The sequence below is a fragment of the Protomyctophum parallelum genome (genome assembly GCF_964188405.1).
Source record: "Protomyctophum parallelum genome assembly, chromosome: 3".
Taxonomy (NCBI): Eukaryota; Metazoa; Chordata; class Actinopteri; order Myctophiformes; family Myctophidae; genus Protomyctophum; species Protomyctophum parallelum.
Window position 1 is genome coordinate 4,071,758 of NC_139698.1, and position 26,622 is coordinate 4,098,379.

At 46.0% G+C, this 26,622-nt stretch overlaps 1 protein-coding gene across 1 annotated transcript in view; it reads right to left on the bottom strand.

Annotated features, from left to right (window-relative positions):
* Positions 1-7,655: 7,655 nt before the first annotated feature.
* kcnn4 (potassium intermediate/small conductance calcium-activated channel, subfamily N, member 4) overlaps positions 7,656-26,622 on the bottom strand; it is a gene marked incomplete at its 5' end in the record, with an annotated part of 80,147 nt that continues 61,180 nt past the window's right edge. The window contains 5 exons of the mRNA XM_083761305.1: positions 7,656-7,827; positions 9,234-9,403; positions 11,801-11,870; positions 15,910-16,031; positions 21,529-21,639. Of these exons, the coding sequence (XP_083617431.1) occupies positions 7,824-7,827; positions 9,234-9,403; positions 11,801-11,870; positions 15,910-16,031; positions 21,529-21,639 (477 nt within the window). The 3' untranslated portion in view covers positions 7,656-7,823. The remainder of the gene's footprint in view (positions 7,828-9,233; positions 9,404-11,800; positions 11,871-15,909; positions 16,032-21,528; positions 21,640-26,622) is intronic.

Below are 26,622 nucleotides of genomic sequence, written 5' to 3' on the forward strand. Positions count from 1 at the left end.
AACGATATCATCCTGATGACTACAAAACAATGACTACAACATGACGTAACGATATCATCCTGATGACTACAAAACAATGACTACAACATGACGTAACGATATCATCCTGATGACTACAAAACAATGACTACAAGATGACGTAACGATATCATCCTGATGACTACAAAACAATGACTACAACATGACGTAACGATATCATCCTGATGACTACAAAACAATGACTACAACATGACGTAACGATATCATCCTGATGACTACAAAACAATGACTACAACATGACGTAACGATATCATCCTGATGCCTACAAAACAATGACTACAACATGACGTAACGATATCATCCTGATGACTACAAAACAATGACTACAACATGACGTAACGATATCATCCTGATGACTACAAAACAATGACTACAACATGACGTAACGATATCATCCTGATGACTACAAAACAATGACTACAACATGACGTAACGATATCATCCTGATGACTACAAAACAATGACTACAACATGACGTAATGATATCATCCTGATGACTACAAAACAATGACTACAACATGACGTAACGATATCATCCTGATGACTACAAAACAATGACTACAACATGACATAACGATAATCATCCTGATGACTACAAAACAATGACTACAACATGACGTAACAATATCATCCTGATGACTACAAAACAATGACTACAACATGACGTAACGATAATCATCCTGATGACTACAAAACAATGACTACAACATGACGTAACGATATCATCCGCCCCCGAACCGTATCAGAAACCCGAATAGGAATGCTGCCCAGGCGAGCCATACCCTTGCGTCTCGCGTTGCCAGACTGTTTGCCTCGCGCAATTCTCAAATGCTTCCGTCATGCAGTCTAGGAGCATCAGAAGCTCTGACCATGAGTAAAGTTACTGTATGAAGCGGATTTTTAAGCCTCCTCCCCACTTCCGTTTCGTCTTTACAGTCGCGCAAATTTATCCTAATATAAACAGAAATGATCTAAACGTATAGCTTGCTGTATTAGCAGAAATGGAAATAGAAAGATATTTTGGTAAGTATGTTTTCGTGGACGGAAAATGGCAGCTTCCTTACTCTGTTTTCGGGAGGTGTAGTTCCAGACTGTATACAGTGGTTCCCAAAGTGGTGTCCGGGGACCCCCAGGGGTCCTTGAGGGAGCTCCAGCTAAAATGGGCCCCCAGCTAAAATGACAGTTTGTAACCAGATGGACCCTTATGGGTCTGTAACACCCTGAGACTACCCTTACCCTAAACGGAACCAACCCAGGAAATCATAGCTCTTCTTCAACTTGTGGATAATTTGTGGTGTGTGTGGTTTTTTTTATACCTGGAGTCTACCGTGGTGTTACCGCGAGATGTGACCGAATAGACTGACGCGCGGGGTTCCTATCGGTCATTTCTGTTGAACTGCTGTGTGTGTGTGTGTGTGTGTGTGTGTGTGTGTGTGTGTGTGTGTGTGTGTGTGTGTGTGTGTGTGTGTGTGTGTGTTTTATACATGTACTGTATTGATCGAATGAAAAGTGTGAACAAGCGCTTGTGACTAACATGGTTCCCCATGGACATGACATTCTAGGAAATATTTTTAAATTAGAAAATAAAATAAAATAAAAATGCTGTCCTGGAAAAGATCTGGAATCTATATCAATGGTCCTGGGGGGGGGGGGGGAGCATTGTTTTTTTTTTGGCTATTGATTTGGGTTAATAAAAAAAAACGTTTTCCAAACCATGTACATTACACGGAATATGTAACACACTGTACGTCATTATTTACAACGGACGGCGTGATTGCATGATTGCAGCCTAATGTGTTCCGCTATGTGACAAAAAATAACAGATCTACAAGCTCACAACGTGCTACAGTGTGATCCTACGCCCTAGGAAAAGGGGTACTCAACTTAAGATGACAGGCCAGGGGCCACACAGGCCACAACGTTCAAGGGCTGCAAGCTAAAAAAATTCTAATATTTTGACACGTTTACATTTTTATTTTGTAACAGAACATCTCCGTCTATAAGGCCAAACCTAAATGAACAAACATTGTGATTAAGTTTAAAAAAATGAGGCTTCATTCACAAAATACTGTAGTAGCAAAACATTTGGCATGGAATGTGTCTATGCTTTATTGTTGCTACTGTGCCTGTCTTTGGGCATAGATAGATAGATAGATAGATACATAGATAGATAGATAGATATAGATTCTAGCTCTGGTCCATAGCCTCCTGCACCTTACTGCCGTTGCATTGAGGCTATGCGACCGTTCTATTTCCTGGAGACCAACCTCTCCTCTGTTACGAAAATAAAAAGAACGTTTGACCACCTCACCAATACAGAGGCGGGATGTGTCATTAGAACGCCTACTTTCCTTAGTGGAAGCACACCATTATCGTTAAACATCGGCCTTACTTAATTTACAAGAAGTCTACAAAATTAAGAGAATGTAGAAGAATTGTTATGTTGATCAACGTTTTGGCCTGTTATGTCTCCTAATGGCACCAACATCAATACAGCATGGAATTGTGGACAAAATCTTATGCAACGACCTTGCAACGAAATATTCTTTGGGGCTATTTTCTATTTTTGGGTCTGAGAGGCAAAGGGCTGTATTTTGCGTGTCTTAAGTACCAGGTCTTATTCCCTAACTTGAGTAAACTAAAGACCTGGAGGCGTGATCAATGCCATTTGGCTATTCTGAGTGGCCAAAGAGCATTGATCACGCCTCCAGGTCTTTAGTTTACTCAAGTTAGGGAATAAGACCTGGTACTTAAGACACGCAAAATACAGCCCTTGGTGTCATCAAATGCTGAATAAATAATGGACCTTGATATGAAACTACACTAGAACTATTGTCTGAAAACAGCTCAACTACAAGCTAGCAAAGCATCACGTTGCCGCGCAGTGTGAGCTTGTAGATCTGCCATATGTTCACCCCCAGAATTGGGGCAGAAAATGAATAATATAACCCAACTTATTTTATGTTTTTGTAAATACATTATAGAGTGATATCCCCCTTCAATGTTTTTCATAACATTTCATGAATGCAAAACCATTCATTGTATATATTATATGACAAAGGGTGGCCATCTCACACACACACACAGTGGACATTGAATTCAGTATCCCACTATCAGAATAGGGTCTATGGTGGTGTGTGTGTGTGTGTGTGTGTGTGTGTGTGTGTGTGTGTGTGTGTTAGCTTGGCCAAGCTTACCAGCACTCCACTTACCTCGAACACAGACCACTCATGAGTACCGTTGGTCTATAGCAAGGGTGCCCACCCTTTTTTGACTTGAGAGCTACTTTTAAAATAGTTTAAATATGGAGCCTACCTGAGGGTGCTGGAGAACACCGACACTGGCATTACATAATGAGACAAATGCACTTGGAATGGGAAATGGAGGGAGAAATGGAATAGGTAGGGGTTTTTTTGTATTTAATTTATAATGCTACCGATGTTTGTGCACAGCAACACACTGAAAACAAAATGTTGCATTGTGGATTTGAGGTGACATATGGCGCTTTTTGATGCAATCAAGTCTTATATTTTAATTTAGATATTCTTTAGGGGCATACTGTCATGAGATCTACCTGCACAGCCTTATGTGATCTACTGGTAGATCGCAATCTATACCTTTTGGGCACCGCTGGTCAATAGGCTTATTATCACTCCCTCAAGGTCTTCACATATTGTACAGTTGCTACTTCACATATTGACCAGATTCTACTAAATGTCTTCTAAATCATGACAGTTTTCTGAAAAACCTATAATGTTTCTGTCTTAGTGGTTCTCAAAATATTTCATGTCAAGGACCCCCAAAAACTATGCCGCCGACCCCCATCTGAAAATGTGTTGTTCTCTTGTCCACTAAGTCCCTTCCTAACATTTTAGTCTAGTTTTTATCTGTTGATGAAATTGTCAATCATCAATCATCATAGCTTAGTTTTCATGCAAGTTTCCATTTAGTTTTCCTCAGTGAAAAAAGGTAGCCGACGAACATTTTTCGTCTTAGTTTTAGTCGACGAAATACAACACCGAGAGGCACGACTGCCACCATTGGCACAGGGGAGATTGATCACTGGCGTATTAAAGTGAGAGAGAGGTTTATTTATTTTTAAATTAAACATTCAAACATTAGTCAGTTCAATGAAGTCCCCTCATAATATACAATTGACATCCTGCACATCATTCTATACATTCATTCAAACTCTGACAGAATAGATGAGTTTTTAGTTAATGATCATAATTACATCTTGACGTGAATGAAACACATTTCTAGAAGAAGAAAATAAATAGGCTAAACGTATAGCCTATGGACAATCAAAAGCATTTGGAAATATTACATTTTGACGACTGTCACAATCAAGATAATGAAAAGGAATGTCAAAGAGTGGCCGAATTAATGTGTTTTGGCTGATGGCATCTCCCTTAGAGAGATAGGGTGAGAAGTTCAGTCACACAAGAGAGACTCGGAGTAGAACCGCTGCTTCTTCGCCTGGAAAGGAGTCAGCTGAGGTGGTTCGGGGCATCTGGTTAGGATGCCTCTCGGGCGTCTCCCTATAGGGAGGTCGTCGACGCACGTCCCACTGGGAGGAGACCCCCGGGGCAGACCAAGGACCACGTCCCACTGGGAGGAGACCCCGGGGCAGACCAAGGACCACGTCCCACTGGGAGGAGACCCCGGGGCAGACCAAGGACCACGTCCCACTGGGAGGAGACCCCGGGGCAGACCAAGGATCACGTCCCACTGGGAGGAGACCCCGGGGCAGACCAAGGACCACGTCCCACTGGGAGGAGACCCCGGGGCAGACCAAGGACCACGTCCCACTGGGAGGAGACCCCGGGGCAGACCAAGGACCACGTCCCACTGGGAGGAGACCCCGGGGCAGACCAAGGATCACGTCCCACTGGGAGGAGACCCCGGGGCAGACCAAGGACCACGTCCCACTGGGAGGAGACCCCGGGGCAGACCAAGGATCACGTCCCACTGGGAGGAGACCCCCGCGGCAGACCAAGGACCACGTCCCACTGGGAGGAGACCCCCGCGGGGCAGACCAAGGACCACGTCCCACTGGGAGGAGACCCCCCCGGGGCAGACCAAGGACCACGTCCCACTGGGAGGAGACCCCGGGGGGCAGACCAAGGACCACGTCCCACTGGGAGGAGACCCCCGGGGCAGACCAAGGACCACGTCCCACTGGGAGGAGACCCCGGGGCAGACCAAGGACCACGTCCCACTGGGAGGAGACCCCGGGGCAGACCAAGGACCACGTCCCACTGGGAGGAGACCCCCGGGGCAGACCAAGGACCACGTCCCACTGGGAGGAGACCCCTGGGCAGACCAAGGACCACGTCCCACTGGGAGGAGACCCCGGGGCAGACCAAGGACCACGTCCCACTGGGAGGAGACCCCCGGGGCAGACCAAGGACCACGTCCCACTGGGAGGAGACCCCGGGGCAAACCAAGGACCACGTCCCACTGGGAGGAGACCCCCGGGGCAGACCAAGGACCACGTCCCACTGGGAGGAGACCCCGGGGCAGACAGAGGCGCAGATTAAGTCACTAATGTTGCTCTGGAGAGGGAAGTCTAGAGCTCTCTGGTGGAGCTGTTGCCCCCGTGACCCGACTACGGACAAGCGGTTGAAGGCAGTGACTCAATGATAATGACACACGGAGAGCTTTATATAAAAGCTGTGATATTTAAATCAAATCACCCCCGATGATGGTTTTCCACAATGCACTGGCTAATTCCTTTTCACCTTTTCACCACTAGATGGAGGTGTTGGGTTGCAGATAGATTACTAGTACACTTAAACGTTTGACAAACAGGTTCAGTGAAGTTCACAGAAAACATTGTCACGTCAAGGAGGACCCGCCCCCTAATAAATGTGTATGTGGGCCGTGGACCCCCCTCTGAAGAGAGAGAGAGAGGGAGAGAAAGAGAGAGGGAGAGAGAGAGAGGGAGAGAGAGAGAGAGGGAGAGAGAGAGAGAGAGAGGGAGAGAGGTGTCTGCTAAATGATAATTCCCCCACACAGTATATAAATCTGTCATTTCTAGACCGTTTCGGATGTGGGGCGGCTCGCCGGGCGGAACCGGGCTGGCACCCCGGGGCGCGTTCCTGTGAGTCTGGAAGTTTTACATTTCACATATAGTGTTTTTTAAAGATGGAGTGCCACAATTTTTGTATTTTTCCAGTTTTTCATGTGTCTATGAGGTGACAGTACTTCATTAGACACCCTGGAGTCTACTGTATGTGTCTATGAGGTGACAGTACTTCATTAGACACCCTGGAGTCGTTTTTATGTGCAATGGTGTATTGACTTTGTATTTAGGGTTTCTTCCTGGAGGCTGAACCCTTGACAGTCAAACGGGCCAATGAAGTAAACAGTAATATAGTGACATCACACTATCAGCCCCTCCCCTAACCCCTCCCCCTTTATCATACAACCACAGCTGTGGGTGTGGCTTCAGTTCAGGTGGATCACCACCCATCACCACCCACCAGGCAATCTAGGCATACTTAATGAACTGGTGGGCGTGTCCACTTAAAAGCATGATTTTAACAAATACTGTACACTTTTTGGAAAAAGTTCTTCCCCCGTATATTGTAATAATACCTGATGATCATGTTTTAGGGTGGAAAAAAATGGTGGCACTTCATCTTTAAAGAAACAGGTTTTTATTTAGCTTTAATCCACTGCGCCCGGTGTTGACAAACATCTAAATAAAGACCGTCTGTGTAGCCTGGAGTAACACACAATGTTTACAGAACCTACGCTATGCGGAGCAGCTAAGCATCTGCCTGGTAAGCCCGCCCTATATATTTGCATACAGGGCCCTGGTTGGTCCTCCACTAGTGACGGTCCTCCGAAACACACCCACACTTGAGCGTCACCAGACTAAGGCAGATTGAAGGCCAGAGCCACAGAGTATGACAGAGTTATATGACATTGAGGGGGCAGAAAACAGCCCGGTGGTCACGTCACGGTTCATGTACCCGGCGCCACGAGCCCATTGACTCCAATGCATTCCGTAAACTTCTGGGTTGTCCCTTTTAAAAAAAAGGGACAAACCAATTGAAGTCTACGTAGAAGAGCCTGGCCCCACGAAGTGAACGGAGCTGTCGTAACTCCTGTCTTAAAGTCTATGGCTCTGTGCGAGGCTAATTCCTATAGGGGGAGACTGTCTTAAAGTCTATGGATCTGTACGAGGCTAATTCCTATAGGGGGAGACTGTCGTATAGTCTATGGCTCTGTGCGAAGCTAATTCCGATAGGGGATTATATCTCCACGCTGGCCAGGGAACACCTCGGGAGGCCTGGGAAGGCCTCGGGAGGCCTGGGAACACCTCGGGAGGCCTGGGAACACCTCGGGAGGCCTGGGAAGGCCTCGGGAGGCCTGGGAAGGCCTCGGGAGGCCTGGGAAGGCCTCGGGAGGCCTGGGGACGCCTCGGGATACCCGAGGAGGAAGTGGCTCATGTTGCTGCAGAGCTCTTTGCCAGAACCGTAGAGCTCTGCGACCCGACTCCACATATTAAAGCAGTAGAAGATTACGGACGGAAAGACTGAAAGATCACCGTCTGTCTGTCTGTCTGTCTGTCTGTCTGTCCCATTCCTCCAGTATTTCATCATAGTCCTATATTGCGTAATAATCCATGCTCGGCGGCGTGCTGCGTCGCACGGTGAAAATAGTGGCCCTAGAAGTTACGCTGTGGCGCGCTGAGAGGTCGTAGGTCGACTGTCTTCGGTGTGCGGCAGCCAGCGCGCAGGTAAGTATGAATCAGCCTGCAGAGCCCCATGTCACCTGTAGAGGGAGACAAAAACAATAACAAGGGGTGAGTCAGGCCTGACGTCCTGGTCATTTTAGTCGACTATAACCCTGCTTTGTACCTGACGTCCTGGTCATTTTAGTCGACTATAACCCTGCTTTGTACCTGTCGTCCTGGTCATTTTAGTCGACTATAACCCTGCGTTGTACCTGTCGTCCTGGTCATTTTAGTCGACTATAACCCTGCTTTGTACCTGTCGTCCTGGTCATTTTAGTCGACTATAACCCTGCTTTGTACCTGACGTCCTGGTCATTTTAGTCGACTATAACCCTGCTTTGTACCTGTCGTCCTGGTCATTTTAGTCGACTATAACCCTGCTTTGTACCTGTCGTCCTGGTCATTTTAGTCGACTATAACCCTGCTTTGTACCTGACGTCCTGGTCATTTTAGTCGACTATAACCCTGCGTTGTACCTGTCGTCCTGGTCATTTTAGTCGACTATAACCCTGCTTTGTACCTGACGTCCTGGTCATTTTAGTCGACTATAACCCTGCTTTGTACCTGACGTCCTGGCCATTTTAGTCGACTATAACAATGCTTTGTACCTGACGTCCTGGCCATTTTAGTCGACTATAACAATGCTTTGTACCTGTCGTCCTGGTCATTTTAGTCGACTATAACCCTGCGTTGTACCTGTCGTCCTGGTCATTTTAGTCGACTATAACCCTGCTTTGTACCTGTCGTCCTGGTCATTTTAGTCGACTATAACCCTGCTTTGTACCTGACGTCCTGGTCATTTTAGTCGACTATAACCCTGCTTTGTACCTGACGTCCTGGTCATTTTAGTCGACTATAACCCTGCTTTGTACCTGACGTCCTGGTCATTTTAGTCGACTATAACCCTGCGTTGTACCTGACGTCCTGGTCATTTTAGTCGACTATAACCCTGCGTTGTACCTGACGTCCTGGTCATTTTAGTCGACTATAACCCTGCTTTGTACCTGACGTCCTGGTCGTTTTAGTCGACTATAACCCTGCTTTGTACCTGTCGTCCTGGTCATTTCAGTCGACTATAACCCTGCTATGTACCTGACGTCCTGGTCGTTTTAGTCGACTATAACCCTGCTTTGTACCTGACGTCCTGGTCATTTTAGTCGACTATAACAATGCTTTGTACCTGACGTCCTGGTCATTTTAGTCGACTATAACCCTGCGTTGTACCTGTCGTCCTGGTCGTTTTAGTCGACTATAACCCTGCGTTGTACCTGACGTCCTGGTCATTTTAGTCGACTATAACCCTGCTTTGTACCTGACGTCCTGGCCATTTTAGTCGACTATAACAATGCTTTGTACCTGACGTCCTGGTCATTTTAGTCGACTATAACCCTGCGTTGTACCTGTCGTCCTGGTCGTTTTAGTCGACTATAACCCTGCGTTGTACCTGTCGTCCTGGTCGTGTCGTAGCCTCAGCGCGGCGGCCAGTAGCTCGGCGGTCTGCTGGAAGCCGCGGCCCAGATCGTCCAGTTTGCGCTCCATGGAGACCATCCTCTGCTCCAGCTCTCGCTGCGAGCTGCTCCAGTTGGCGCTGAGGTCGCACATGGTCATCTGCATCTGCCCAGAGGTCACACGTCACAGTGTTAAGGGTCAGAGGTCACACGTCACAGTGTTAAGGGTCAGAGGTCACACGTCACAGTGTTAAGGGTCAGAGGTCACACGTCACAGTGTTAAGGGTCAGAGGTCACACGTCACATCACAGTGTTAAAGGGTCAGAGGTCACACATCGCAGTGTTAAAGGGTCAGAGGTCACACGTCACAGTGTTAAGGGTCAGAGGTCACACGTCACATCACAGTGTTAAAGGGTCAGAGGTCACACATCGCAGTGTTAAAGGGTCAGAGGTCACACGTCACAGTGTTAAGGGTCAGAGGTCACACGTCGCAGTGTTAACCCATTCTGACCTGAGATCAGATTCTAGAAATGTTCTTCTACATCCCGACAGTTTTCTGAAAAAGCTATGTTTCTATATGTCGTCAGTCATTTTTCAAAAATAGCAGACCTACAAGAAGAAAAGGTGACTGAAATAACTAGTGTTTACCACACAGTACAACTGAGAGACTTTCAGACAACATAAACACCTCAAAGGTGTTTATCCTGGCTGTGCTGCTATGGTGGAGAGGTACAATTTAAACAATTTACAAATTACAATTTAACGTATTATGAGTTGCCTCCAATGCTGACCAATTTTGATTTATATTTCTTTAACCCATTCTGACCTGAGATCAGATTCATACGAGGTTTCCGCCGGACACACACTGGTCTGATGAACTCCATTCTGACCTGAGATCAGATTTAAAAAAATGTCAGTCGTTCTTCGATTGTTCAAAAATAGCAGACCTACAAGCTCGTATCGCGCCACTCGGTGGCGCGATATGAGCTTGTAGATCTGCTATTTTTCAATAGATAAAGCATAACATGATGCCAACACCAAAATGGGTGCCCGTTCAGAATGGGTTAACTTATCTTTACCTGTATAATTTCAAAATAATTTGCAGTAGTTGGCTTTGTAATAGGAGGAGGATACTTTGATATTAAGTAAACATTTATTTATTGATTGGTTGTAATTCATGCCTTCACAATCAAATCAAAGCCCCTTTGTTGGTTGGTTGGTAGAAACCAGGGGGGCAGTCAGACAGATATTTAACCAGGGGGGCAGTCAGACAGATATTTAACCAGGGGGGCAGTCAGACAGATATTTAACCAGGGGGGCAGTCAGACAGATATTTAACCAGGGGGGCAGTCAGACAGATATTTAACCAGGGGGGCAGTCAGACAGATATTTAACCAGGGGGGCAGTCAGACAGATATTTAACCAGGGGGGCAGTCAGACAGATATTTAACCAGGGGGGCAGCCAGACAGATATTTAACCAGGGGGGCAGTCAGACAGATATTTAACCAGGGGGGCAGTCAGACAGATATTTAACCAGGGGGGCAGTCAGACAGATATTTAACCAGGGGGGCAGTCAGACAGATATTTAACCAGGGGGGCAGTCAGACAGATATTTTGTGAAGCCTGAAACTCCTGAAAGTTCATATAATGGCCTGTTGTGGCGCTGTCACTGGACCCAAAAAAACCCCATAGCCCCATAGAAGTCCATGTATTTGGGCCCAACTTCACCTAGACTGTATTACCTTAATAAACATGTTCATGAATACTTTCTACTTTTCCAGTCACTAGTTTAAAGTCTCATTTCTAATGTCATAATATTCTTTTTGGAAAATGATGGTCCCATTTATAAAATAAATGACCATAAAGTCGCGTATGTTCTGAGGGGCGTGGCTACCGTTACAGTCTATGATCGGGAGTCCCCACCCACTCGAGTCAAAATAAAAACCAACGGAGAAGAAGGGGGGAAGTCCTGCCTCGTTGTCTGGGCCAGCCAATGGGCCAGCTGGGCTCAAACGGAGCCAGCCAATGGCCAGCTGGGCCCAAACGGATCTAGAAAGATGGCGACTTACAGTGCAGGAATAACAGGCTTCATTTTACGTCCATGTTAGACCCGGGGAACGCTTTGTCCATATTTTTTACAGTCTATGGTAGAAACCTAATATTAGCTTCCAAAGTTCGCAGGAGTGCTCAGTTTCAAACAAAATGGCCGCAAATCATGAACACATCGTGTGATTTCCGTGAAATTGTGCACGCACATTCCCACTAGGCCGAGGAAGAAATGCCACTGGAACATTTTAAACTCAGCCTCATGGTGGCGCTATAACTGGCCGATTAGTGTTTTTACCTCTAACTTTGTATGCACACTCCCTGGCCTAGAGGCAAAGGAAAAACCTTTGCCTGGAATTTTTCACATCTGCTATGATGTATGACTGTCTTGTGTGATGATAAGAGCTAGCGCCCCTCCCTTCACAGGGGTGTGATTTCTCTGCTCCTACCTTGGGCAGATCCACCATCTCACTGGGCGCCCCTCCCTTCACAGGGGTGTGATTTCTCTGCACCTACCTTGGGCAGATCCACCATCTCACTGGCGTAATCTCTCAGCTTCCTCTGTTTGAGACGCAGGTGGCGGAATCTGCACACACAAGAAGAACACGCAAACTGAACACGCTAACTTTGAATGACCCGTTTGACCGCCAGCAATAACCAGTGGCGTGCACAGATAGACACTAGGGGGTGCTAGAGCACCCTTTTGGCAATTTTGCTCTTAAAAAAAAAAGAAAACGTTTTTTTTTCTTTTCTTAATGTGTAGTGTGTGGACCATGCGGTGACATTGATCAAATATTGATAAAAAAAACGCTTCTACTATATTATTTAGGCCCCCACAATCTAAAGCTATGTTTCTATGTCAGTGGTTCTTCGATAAAAAAATAGCAGATCTACAAGCTCGTAGCGCGCCACTCGGTGGCACGCTACGAGCTTGTAGATCTGCTACAAAAAATGGGTTCCCGCCCCAAAATGCGCTGCACAAGGTGCCCTTTTTTTCACTTGAGCACCTGCCCCTCTAAATGTCTGTGCACGCCACTGGCAATAACACTTCAACACACGTCTCCTCGTCAGAAACATGGGGACCTTTGACCTCTGACCTTTTAGATCACCCACCATTTTTAATTATATGAAAAACACTTCAAATCGACCTAGTCCTATAGGATCTTTGATCAAAATCCTGCACACAAACTTTGGACCAATTATCGACAAAAAAGATCGGATACGAGGGGCCAAGGAACGCAGCAATAAGAAAAGGACGATATGCATTACGCACAACAAGGGGAACGGACAGCTGCAATACCGCTGCGTGACCTAAAGTGGCGCTGTTGAGCAGCCTAAAAGGGCCATTCACACCCAACACTATACTGCATATATCTATAAATGCAGCCAGCCAGCGGCGTCGTTCGTTGAGCAGCCTGCACCGCTCACTTCACACAGGTGTGATTTTTCTTATTGGGCCCCGTCTTATGCGTGTCATTTTATGTCTGTTTGCACTCGGGTGTTAGCAGATCTACAAGCCCACAGCGCGTTGTGAGCTTGTCTAATGTCAGCATGCAACGGCTGGCTGGCTGGCTGGCTGACTGACTGACTGACTGACTGACTGACTGACTGACTGGCTGACTGGCTGACTGACTGACTGACTGACTGACTGACTGACTGACTGACTGACTGGCTGGCTGACTGACTGACTGACTGACTGACTGACTGACTGACTGACTGACTGGCTGACTGGCTGACTGACTGACTGACTGACTGACTGACTGATCTACTGACTGACTGACTGACTGACTGGCTGACTGACTGACTGACTGACTGACTGACTGACTGACTGACTGACTGACTGACTGACTGATCTACTGACTGACTGACTGACTGACTGGCTGACTGACTGACTGACTGACTGACTGACTGACTGACTGACTGACTGACTGACTGACTGACTGACTGAGCACTGGCTGACTGACTGGCTGAGCACTGGCAGACAGACAGACAGACAGACAGACAGGCAGGCAGGCAGGCAGGCAGGCAGGCAGGCTGGCTGGCTGGCTGGCTGACTGACTGACTGACTGACTTTCCACTTTCATGTATTTATAGCGGGTTCTGTACAGTCAGGAAGTCCGATCTCTCCACCCAACGGCAACGCTGACACGCACGCACACACGCACGCACACACGCACACACACACACACACACACACACGCACACACACACAGTCGCACGCACGCACGCACGCACGCACACACACACACACACAGTCGCACGCACGCATGCACACACAGTCACACGCACGCACAGGGCTGCATGCTTCCTGTCTTGTGTAATCCACTTGTTCTTAGACAGATGTACAGCAGGACAACAAGAGAAGCCTGAGTCACAGACCTGTAAGGGTCCATTTGGTTCCATGTGTTACATTCTCAGAGTTACAGACCTGTAAGGGTCCATTTGGTTCCATTTGTTACACTCTCAGAGTCACAGACCTGTAAGGGTCCATTTGGTTCCATGTGTTACACTCTCAGAGTCACAGACCTGTAAGGGTCCATTTGGTTCCATGTGTTACACTCTCAGAGTCACAGACCTGTAAGGGTCCATTTGGTTCCATGTGTTACACTCTCAGAGTCACAGACCTGTAAGGGTCCATTTGGTTCCATGTGTTACACTCTCAGAGTCACAGACCTGTAAGGGTCCATTTGGTTCCATTTGTTACACTCTCAGAGTTACAGACCTGTAAGGGTCCATTTGGTTCCATGTGTTACACTCTCAGAGTCACAGACCTGTAAGGGTCCATTTGGTTCCATGTGTTACACTCTCAGAGTTACAGACCTGTAAGGGTCCATTTGGTTCCATGTGTTACACTCTCAGAGTCACAGACCTGTAAGGGTCCATTTGGTTCCATTTGTTACACTCTCAGAGTTACAGACCTGTAAGGGTCCATTTGGTTCCATGTGTTACACTCTCAGAGTCACAGACCTGTAAGGGTCCATTTGGTTCCATGTGTTACACTCTCAGAGTCACAGACCTGTAAGGGTCCATTTGGTTCCATGTGTTACACTCTCAGAGTTACAGACCTGTAAGGGTCCATTTGGTTCCATGTGTTACACTCTCAGAGTTACAGACCTGTAAGGGTCCATTTGGTTCCATGTGGTTCATGAGTGTGGAACTATAGTGGCCCTCTGGAGTGAGTGTGGAACTATAGTGGCCCTCTGGAGTGAGTGTGGAACTATAGTGGCCCTCTGGAGTGAGTGAGTGTGGAACTATAGTGGCCCTCTGGAGTGAGTGAGTGTGGAACTATAGTGGCCCTCTGGAGTGAGTGAGTGTGGAACTATAGTGGCCCTCTGGAGTGAGTGAGTGTGGAACTATATAGTGGCCCTCTGGAGTGAGTGTGGAACTATAGTGGCCCTCTGGAGTGAGTGAGTGTGGAACTATAGTGGCCCTCTGGAGTGAGAGAGTGTGGAACTATAGTGGCCCTCTGGAGTGAGTGTGGAACTATAGTGGCCCTCTGGAGTGAGTGTGGAACTATAGTGGCCCTCTGGAGTGAGTGAGTGTGGAACTATAGTGGCCCTCTGGAGTGAGTGAGTGTGGAACTATATAGTGGCCCTCTGGAGTGAGAGAGTGTGGAACTATAGTGGCCCTCTGGAGTGAGTGAGTGTGGAACTATAGTGGCCCTCTGGAGTGAGAGAGTGTGGAACTATAGTGGCCCTCTGGAGTGAGAGAGTGTGGAACTATAGTGGCCCTCTGGAGTGAGTGTGGAACTATAGTGGCCCTCTGGAGTGAGTGTGGAACTATAGTGGCCCTCTGGAGTGAGTGAGTGTGGAACTATAGTGGCCCTCTGGAGTGAGTGAGTGTGGAACTATAGTGGCCCTCTGGAGTGAGTGTGGAACTATAGTGGCCCTCTGGAGTGAGTGTGGAACTATAGTGGCCCTCTGGAGTGAGTGAGTGTGGAACTATAGTGGCCCTCTGGAGTGAGTGAGTGTGGAACTATAGTGGCCCTCTGGAGTGAGTGAGTGTGGAACTATAGTGGCCCTCTGGAGTGAGTGTGGAACTATAGTGGCCCTCTGGAGTGAGTGAGTGTGGAACTATAGTAGCCCTCTGGAGTGAGTGTGGAACTATAGTGGCCCTCTGGAGTGAGTGAATGTGGAACTATAGTGGCCCTCTGGAGTGAGTGAGTGTGGAACTATAGTGGCCCTCTGGAGTGAGTGTGGAACTATAGTGGCCCTCTGGAGTGAGTGAGTGTGGAACTATAGTAGCCCTCTGGAGTGAGTGTGGAACTATAGTGGCCCTCTGGAGTGAGTGAATGTGGAACTATAGTGGCCCTCTGGAGTGAGTGAGTGTGGAACTATAGTGGACCTCTGGAGTGAGTGAATGTGGAACTATAGTGGCCCTCTGGAGTGAGTGTGGAACTATAGTGGCCCTCTGGAGTGAGTGTGGAACTATAGTGGCCCTCTGGAGTGAGTGTGGAACTATAGTGGCCCTCTGGAGTGAGTGTGGAACTATAGTGGCCCTGGCCTCCACCAGACATAAATGACCTTTGAACTCACACTCGTATGGCCTCCACCAGACATAAATGACCTTTGAACTCACACTCGTATGGCCTCCACCAGACTGTGATAAATGACCTTTGAACTCACACTCGTATGGCCTCCACCAGGCTCCTCTGGCGCTTGCGGTGCGCCCGGCCGTTGCCGTGGGCGACGTCGGTGCGGTGGAGCAGCCAGCACTCTCTGAGCACGTTGGCGGCCGCGTGACGGATCTGAGGAACCAGAGAGAGGAGAGGAGACCACCAGCGTTTTAACCCATTCTGGTGTTAGCATTATGCTATGCTTTATGCTATTGAAAAAAATAGCAGACCTACAAGCTCATAGCGCGCCACCGAGTGGCGCACTACGAGCTTGTGGGTCTGCTATTTTTTTTTTTTTTAAATCGAAGAGCGACTGACATAGAAGACAAGTATCTATTGTCACACCTTGTTCAAGAGGTGCTAAAATTTCAGGAATCTTTGCAGGGCAAATTCTCTACCTTATGGGGTATCTGTTTCAACAAGTTTTAGATGGTCATATCTCCTTCAATTATTGTCCAATTTCATTTAATGATACATCATATGAAAGCTTACATTCTGTACTTTAATAATCTGTAAAAATCTGTAAAAATCGAGTTGAGGCACTTTTTGCTGGAGTCTCTCACATTTTTTTAATTCTGATCTCAGGTCAGAATGGAAAATTGTCAGGATGTAGAAGACATTTTTAGAATCTGATCTCAGGTCAGAATGGGTTAATAAGGTAGGTCTGTGCGTGTGTGTGTGAGGATGCACCCCACGGCAGGATGAACGCACCGGCCAACAGGAAGTGGTTGCACTTTATATAGGCACTTGCTGCACAAGTTTTATTGTTTAAAGGGGAATACCACTCATTTTCAACATTAACTTTTTCTACGGACTTGTGTGCACTGGAAATAATAAAAAGTCCCCCCCCCATTCTGTGTTGCCTATAGACCGATTCCGTACCGGTTTCATGGTCGCAGCCTACGTATTTCCTGTAGGCGGACTCGACGTAGCTGCGGGGGTAAAACCCTCACCAGGCGCACCTCTTCCACTACAGTGAACGGCAGAGTGACTGATGTTAGTTTGCCTCAAACTTTACTCCTTTACCTGCTTTTTTACTAACACTAACATTACAAAGATGCCCAGAACATCGAGATGAACCTGTGTAGTTTATGGCTGCTCCAACAGTAGTGGCAACATAAAAAATAAAATAAAATGGAATGTCTAATATCCACCGCGGTGGCTGAGACCAGAGCCATTGAGTAATGGTTGAGACGAAGCAGTGAAAGATACATAACGCCAGTGTACTTTATACCTCATACTTTAAATGCTTATAGTATGAGGTATAAAATACAGCAGCCTTAAAACAGAAAGATTTGGTATTGGGTAAGACTGGCGATATGTATCTTTCCCTGCTTCGTCTCAACCATTACTCAATGGCTCTGGTCTCAGCCACCGCGGTGGATATTAGACATTCCGTTTTATTTTATTTTTATGTTGCTACTACTGTTGGAGCAGCCATAATCTACACAGGTTCATCTCGATGTTCTGGGCATCTTTGTAATGTTAGTGTTAGTAAAAAAGCAGGTAAAGGAGTAAAGTTTGAGGCAAACTAACATCAGTCACTCTGCCGTTCACTGTAGTGGAAGAGGTGCGCCTGGTGAGGGTTTTACCCCCGCAGCTACGTCGAGTCCGCCTACAGGAAATACGTAGGCTGCGACCATGAGACCGCTACGGAATCGGTCTATAGAACTGGACGTCTGAAAAAAAAACTGTAATATTGTGAAGTACATTTTTGTGATGTCACTGAGATGTACTTCATAATGTTACTTCAGACCTCCAGTTCTAGGCAACACAGAATGGGGGGGACTTTCTTATTATATCCACAAAACAACTCTAAGGTATATTAAAGGAGAATTCCATGCTAGAATGCTTTCTTATCTTTCTTACCTTTCTTTGTAGTCGTTACGTCCCCAGACTCCCCACCAAAGAGGTCCAGGTGTTTTTTTTGTGCAAAAACTCCTTTTTGGCTATTTTCCCTTAGGTTAAGCCCTCAATGAATTGCATTGCATTGAATGGGAATTGAATGGGGCTATGGGGTGTTGTGCTAATTCGCTTATTTCCATCGAAAGAAGTAGTAAAGTGTGCCGCTTGGGATATTATTTACATTATGAAGAGAGGATATATACAAAGAAATTATAATTTTGAGTGATGGAAATAAGCAAATTAGCACAACACCCCATAGCCCCATTCAATTCAATGCAATTCATTTAGGGCTTATGGTAGGGGAAATAGCCAATAAGGAGCTTTTGCACAAAATAACACCTAGACCTCTTTGATGGGGACGTAACAACTACAAAGAAAGCTAAGAAAGCCTTTTAGTATGGAATTCTCCTTTAATGACAGTAAAATGTTGAAAATGAGTGGAATCCCGTAGTCACTATTCACTGGGATACCAAAAAAACATTAAAAAAACAAAAGGTTTCTCACTGTTCTCGGGTTGAATATTGATATGCGATTAAAATGCGATTAATCAAGATTAATTAATTACAAAGCCTCTGATTAATTTGATAATTTTTTTTTATCGAGTCCCAGCTCTAGTTAACCCATTCTGAACGGGAACCCATTTTGGTGTTATAGCATTATGTTATGTTTTAGCTGTTTAAAAATAGCAGATCTACAAGCTCATAGCGCGCCACCGAGTGGCGCGCTATGAGCTTGTAGGTCTGCTATTTCTTGAAAAATCGAAGAGCGACTGACATTTTTAGAATCTGATCTCAGGTCAGAATGGGTTGAAATTTACAATTTACAATTTACAATTTAGGCATTTAGCAGACGCTCTTAATCCAGAGCGATTTACAATAATCAAGAACAAAAGCATGGGAATACATCACAAAAGCATTTATCATAAAACATGCGTAAGCTAAGAAAGTAACAGTGGAATATCTATATTATGAGACTATACATATAAACTATATATATACTACTATGCTATACATATGTACTATGGCGTGCTATGACTATATACAATGCAATTATAGTGCCGTCTACATAACATGATATAAGTCTGTATCAGATGCTATCTAAGTCTACAGAAATGCTATCTAAGGGGGTAGGGTAAGTGCTATGGGCCATGATGGAGTCTAAAAAGGTGGGTTTTCAGACTACGGCGGAAGATTGGGAGTGATGCTGCAGTTCTGACTGCAATGGGAAGTGCATTCCACAGTTTTGGAGCCAGAAGGGATAAGAGTTTGGGACGTGTGGAGCGTTGTCCCGGCGTTTTTAGTGAGGGTACTTCCAGCTTCCCTGCGTTGGCTGATCTGAGTGCGCGGGAGGGTTTGTAGGGTTCAATCATACTTGCAAGATATGGGGGAGCCATACCTTTGGTTGCCTTGAATGCCAGCATCAGAGTTTTGTATTCTGTGCGGGCAGCGACCGGGAGCCAGTGGAGGGAGCGGAGCAGGGGGGAGACATGTGAGAATTTTGGCTGGTTGAAGACCAAGCGAGCTGCTGCATTTTGGATCAGCTGGAGAGGCTTAAGTGCACATGCTGGTAGGCCAGTAAGGAGGGAGTTACAATAGTCGAGTTTTGACAAGACTGTTGTCTGGATTAGGAGCTGGGCTGATTCCTGGATGAGGAACGGTCTAATTCGTCGTATGTTATAGAGTGTGAACCTACAGGATCGAGTGACAGCTGTGATGTGAGCTTTGAACGAGAGCTGACTGTCCAGGACAACACCGAGATTCCTGGCTGTTTGGACAGACGTTACCAGGGCGTTGTCTACGGAGATAGTTAGCTCCCGCATAGGGCAGGACTTAGCTGGGAAGAAGAGAAGCTAAGTCTTGTCTGGGTTCAGCTTGAGGTGATTGGAGGACATCCACTGTGAGATGTCAGCCAGGCATGTATCGTTACACCCACTATACCGTACATGGTTCCCAAACGGTGGGTCGGTCGGAACCCATTTATAAAATGTATAATTTAACATAATACATTTAAAAACAAACCATCAAACAAACGCATCTAAAGACAGTATAGTGAAAATAGCCGATCTACAAGCTCACACAACGCGGCGGCCGGTCTAATATCTCATTTTGTGGACTCTGGGAATCTGCACTTTGTTATCGGAGTTGGTTTCAGTTGTCTCTTTACTTTCAACAGAGAGAGAGAGAGTAACACGCGCACACACACACACACACACACACACACACGCACACACACACACACACACACACGCGCACACACACACACACACACGCACACACACACACACGCACACGCGCGCGCGCGCGCACACACGCTGCTCCCACAACCAGCTTCCTGTCCGCCCTCTTAAGTCGTCCTGGTCTGACACAGTGTTCTGTGCGACACAGCGATCTGTGCGCGGCCAGATCGTTTCCCTCTTTGACGCCTCGCAAGGCAATAAAAACCCATCCCCCCCCCTCCACCCTCACACACACACACACACACACACACACACACACACACACACACTTTGTTTCCCACACTGTCCTGTCCTGTGGCGTGGCCTATTTAAGGAAAACGTACTCTTATAAAAAGCCTCCTCTAGGATATAGGAACCATAACAGCGTTTAGGTCACTTCCAGCGTGTCCTTGAGGTCAGCTGTTGTTGCCATGTCTGGCTCATTAGAAGCCACTTTGGCCTTTGTTTTAGTTTTTTGTTTTTTTTACCAGGTGCTTGAAAAGCAGCCTGGTCTACATTTAGCAACCGACGCTACTGACGACCCGTGAAGACGACTATAGTCATGATTGGCCGCCTCCTATAAGCCAATGGGAAGTCTGAACGGCATAAGAACCCATACTCTGTATGAATGAACGCCGTAACGCGGAGCGAGTGGCACAGGGAGTGAACCAATGAGAGAACAGCTGATGCTATGAGCTAACTGGAGCACAGGGAGTGAATTTAACCAATCAGAGAACGGCTGATGCTATGAGCTAACTGGAGCAACGTGAGTGAACCAATCAGAGAACAGCTGATGCTATGAGCTAACTGGAGCAACGTGAGTGAACCAATCAGAGAACAGCTGATGCTATGAGCTAACTGGAGCACGGTGAGTGAACCAATGAGAGAAGGTCGGAAACGAACGAAAACGGCCGCAATACAATATACATACAGCGTGTTGACCGCCATTGACTTGTGAGCTTGTAGATCTGCTATATTGTCAAATAGCCATAGTGCATATGGGTATAATGGCCTGTAGTCGCGTAGACGTATAGAGGCTTGTTTTCATAGACCTGGATTGCATATTTCTCTCGCAGAATCTGGCAACACTGACCGGGCTGCCTGGGTATTGCGTCAGGCTTTGACGGGAGGGAAGCTGCTAGTGAAACCGTTGCTGTGTGTGTGTGTGTGTGCGCGTGTGTGCGTGTGTGTGCGTGTGCGTGTGTGTGCGTGTGCATGCGCGTGTGTGTGTGTGTGCGTGTGTGTGTGGGAACTCGGAAGTGCTTTTGATTTGATTGGAAGATCTTCCACTCCCACAGGAGGAGAGCGAGGTGGAATATCTGCTCCATTGTTGACTTCATGTCCTCCGTGAGGCAACGCTGATGTTTCCAGCTGCTGATACCACACGCATACACGCCGGGCACTAGGACCTCACGCTGGGCCTCCCCAGCATCCCACCCCCCCCCCCCCCCCCCCCCCCCAGCATCACCCCCCCCCCCTTCCCAGCATCCCTTTCAGCATCTTCCTCACCCTCTTGGAGAGCTGGATGTCCAGCATGAAGAAGTGGACATGCTTCTCTCCTTTGTTCAAGGCCAGCTTCTTGGTCACCACGGCGACCAGCATAGCAGTGCACGCTACACCCTGAAACACACGCACGCACACACACACAGACACACACACACACACACACACACACACACACACACACACACACACACACAGACACAGACACAGACACACACACACACACACACACACACAGACACAGACACACACACACACACACACACACAGACACACACACACACACACACACACACACACACACACACAGGGGGTTAAGCACCGTGTCGATCTTGAGTTCCACACACACACAGTACAGTACATGCCGTGTACGGTGAAGGTCGACACCGTTGTCTCACTCTGGAACGGGACGACGTGCAATTTAATTTGTCCAATTATTCTTCATTCATTCTGACCTGAGATCAGATTCATACCAGGTTTCCACTGGACACACACTGGGTCTGATTATAACCCATTCTGACCTGAGATCAGATTCTATAAAAATGTTCTTCTACATCCTGATCCTTTTCTGATAAAGCTATGTTTCTATGTCATTCTATGTCTTCTATTTTTCAAAAATAGCAGACCAAAACTAAGACTAAATATACTGACAATTTCGTCAACAAATGAACTAAAAATGACTAAAATGTTAGGAAGGGACTAGTGGACAAGAGATCCAGTAGATCCAGTCATTTTACATTTGGTTGCATGATGGAAATAGGCAAATTTGTAAAAGTGTAAAAACAGTCATTACGACGGCATCAAGGCCCGCCAGAATGCATTTTAGTCGACTAAATCACCTGTAGATTTATAGTCGACTAAAATCTTATGATATTTAGTCAACTGGAACTAGACTAATACTAAAACATTCCGGGTGACTAAAACTATTAATGGAAGCTATTCAAGAGACTAAAACTAAAATAGTCTCTGCCTGCTGTTGATATTCAATTTAAACAACAACAATAGGAACAGTTGACGTCCCTGTGCGGCTGTGTGGTCTTGTAGATCAGATTGAATACAGACACAGTATAGAATGCTCAAATTGTGATTGACTTTTAGTCATTATATTTCAAGTCATTTTACAGCTGTTGTGCTCAGACAATAGCAGAGCTTGTAGATCTGCTATATTTAGAGTGCAAACACGTATACCCAAGCGCGACCGAACATAAAATGACTCGTAGTCTTGTAGTTCTAACAACTAGATCTCTTCACCACAACGGGAGTGAACATTTCTAGGTTTTTTTTAAATTATTTGTTGACGAAATTGTCTGTATAATATTTTAGTCGTATAGTTTTATTTTTTTTATATATTTTTTGTCCCACGATTTTGTACCCCATTTTTCACCCCTGTGTCAATCATCTAATGTGATCCTGGGCTCTACACACCCTCCACCAACCTAGTCCCCATATATGGGGGACAAGGGGAGACCAACCTAGTCCCCATATATGGGGGACAAGGGGAGACCAACCTAGTCCCCATATATGGGGGACAAGGGGAGACCAACCTAGTCCCCATATATGGGGGACAAGGGGAGAGCAACCTAGTCCCCATATATGGGGGACAAGGGGAGACCAACCTAGTCCCCATATATGGGGGACAAGGGGAGAGCAACGGACCAAGTTGCTCCTTTACACCTGACATGGGGGAGTTTCCCTGGTTGGACGTAGCGCGTGGAAGGAACACGTTATTCCAACCAGTTCCTTTCCCCTCCATCAGGCGCCCCGGCTGGCCAGGGGGAGGCAGTTTAAAAAAATAAGGTATAAGTCGACGCACTGCTTTTAGTAGACGAAATCGACAACGCGTTCACGGGTCAGATTCTACACTATAGCTTTGAGAACAGTCTCTCTCTCTCTCTCTCTCTGTGTCCTCTATGTCGATCGCCCTCCAGGGAGATCCCAGATTCAAACACAGCACAAGGAGGTTGATCTTTTTACTCCTCATATGGTTGTTCCAAGCTCACATGAATGAATCACATGCGCATGCACGCACTCACGCACGCACACACACACACAGGGAGGAGGGGGGGGGGGGGGGAGGGGGAGGTCAAAGGGCACACAGGACACACGCTGACGAAACGACACTCGATTCATTTCCTTAACAACAACAACAACAAGACGTTTGGGAGAGCGGCGATGGTTTTTTACCTGTCTTCCTTTTTTTCTCATTTGGCTTGCATTGAGAGAGAGAGAGAGAGAGAGGGAGAGAGAGAGAGAGAGAGAGAGAGAGAGAGAGAGAGAGAGAGAGAGAGAGAGAGAGAGAGAGACATAAAGCATGTGCATGAAACTATAATGTCACACACACTCTTTCATCACTCCACTCCACGCCCGGCTCGTGTTCCGCTTTCCTCCTTTTGGAGGTTTTCGGGGGTTTGGCTTCCAAAAACAAACTCTGGAACGGATCATCACGTAATGGAGGAGGAGAGGAGGGGGGGGAAACCTGGGAGGCCGAGATATCTGCCCTGCTGTGGTTCCGTCCGTCCACCACACCCTCACATAGGATGTGACCCCACCCTGCCCCCCACTCCACCCCTCCACCCTAAAAGTATAATTGTCTGGGTGAAAACCCCCCATGTTTAACCCATTCTGACCTGAGATACGGAGGTTTCCACTGGTCACACACACTGGTCTGATGAACCCATTCTGACCTGAGATCAGATTCATACGGAGGTTTCCACTGGTCACACACACTGGTCTGATGAACCCATTCTGACCCGAGATCAGATTCTAAAAAATGTCAGTCGTTCTTCGATTTTTCTAAAATAGCAGACCTACAAGCTCGTAGCGCGCCACTCGGTGGCGCGCTATGAGCTTGTAGATCTGCTATTTTTCAATAGCTAAAGCATAACATGATGCTAACACCAAAATGGGTGCCCGGTCAGAATGGATTCATGTTCTATATGAACAGGCATGGATTGGGTGCCACCCCCTTGGTACAGATCACTGGCACGCTGGCATAATTTATGATTATTATTATTATAAGCGTGAGAGAGATGATTTTTTGGTTTAAAATAAATTATATATTAGTCAGTTAAATTCAGTTCCTCACAGCATCTGTATATGCAAATTCTATACATTCATTCAAACTATAGGTGGGTTATTCATCCAATGATAATGCATTGTGATGCATTCTTTGTTTTAAAGGACCACTTCACCACTTTTCAACCTATCTTCATATAATAGGTCCTCACTAATAATCATGAAAAAAAAAATTCTACTCAGTCTGTGTCTCATAGGAGGGCTGTGGGCAGTTTAGAAACCGTCTTCCAGTGACATCATCATTAGGCAGAAGATTTTTTTTACAAAAATGTTTAGATTTTCATTATCGTGAGAACCACGGCTTCCATTTTCGCATTGCAACTTTTCAGGACTAGAAAGCCTGCAGTTTCTATTAGCTTGTATATTCCCCATCGATGATGTCACTGGAAGACGGTTTCTGAACTGCCCACAGCCCTCCTATGAGACACAGACCGAGTAGGAAAGAAATTGCACCATTTCTTCATGATTATTAGTGAGGACCTATTATATGAAGATAGGTTGAAAAGTGGTGAAGTGGTCCTTTAAGCAACTAGTCGATTATTCAATCCACTAGTCGACCTTGTTGGTACTAGTGGACTAGTTGATCAAAACAAAACAAAAAAGAATCCCCGATTTTGTAGGCCTAAAGATCAGATATATTATAGTTATAGTCACCAATATACAGTTAATAATAATAATAATAATAAATAATAATTAAAACATACATACATACATAATAGGTAGTTAACCCATTCAGGCCTGACGTAAAAAAAAAAACTCTTCTAAATAACGACAATTTTCGGAAAAGATTCGAGGCACATTTTGACGATTTTTCAAAAATAGCAGATCTACAAGCTTGTAGCGCGCCACTCGGTGGCGCGCTACGAGTTTGTATATCTGCTATTTTTCAATAGCTAAATTATAACATTCTAGTTCTAGTGAGCAGAAAGAATCAATAATAAGCAGACTGGGCAACCTAACTGTAGAAACTAACAGTACAGTAAAGAACCTGGGGGTTATCATTGATTCTGAATTGAACTTTAATTCACACATTAATCATGTCACCAAGATTGCCTTTTTTCACCTTAGAAATATTGCAAGAATCAGAGCCTATTTGTCCTTGGACGATGCAAAAACGCTAATCCACGCCTTTGTTTTTTCTCGGCTTGATTACGGCAATGCACTTTTTTCAGGACTGCCTAAGAAAACAACTGACAGATTACAACTTGTCCAAAATGCAGCAGCCAGAGTTTTAACTAGAACTAAGATGAGAGAACATATTACTCCAGTTTTGGCATCACTGCACTGGCTTCCGGTTGTTTTTAGGATTGATTTTAAAATTATTTTACTTGTCTATAAAGCTCTCAATGGTCTCGCACCTTCCTACCTACATGACTGCCTGCCTAAATATGTCCCAAACCGCCCCCTAAGGTCTTCCACTGCTGGCCTGCTCGCTTTGCCCAAAAAAATGGCAACTAAAAAATACGGAGAAGCAGCTTTTTGCTTCTACGGGCCGTCGGCATGGAACAAGCTCCCACTGTACCTTCGTCAGGCAGCCTCGGTAGACATTTTTAAAGCTCAGCTCAAGACCCACTTCTACAACATTGCCTTTAATTGATCTTATATATTTTTTTTTTTCATGTCCTCACTGTATTGCATTACTGCTTGTTTTTTAATGTCGTTGCCTTGCTTTTCTTTTATTCTCCATTGTTCTGTAAAGCACTTTGAGCTGCATTTCATGTCATGAAAGGTGCTATACAAATAAAGTTTTATTATTATTATTATTATAACATAATGTTTAAAACACCAAAAGGGGTTCGATAACTAGTCGACTATAGTACACTGGGCAACGAGTCCAAACTGACCAGAAGTGAATGCTCTATAGTTCTGAATCAAGGACAATCAAAGTCTGTTGGAGATAGTTATAGGACAACTCCGTTCACTTCACAGGGCCAAATGAGGCTTCTTCTACATAGAGCCTATATCTGAAGGCTTCAAATGAGGACAACCGGAAGTTATGGAATGCATTGGAGTCTATGGGGCTCG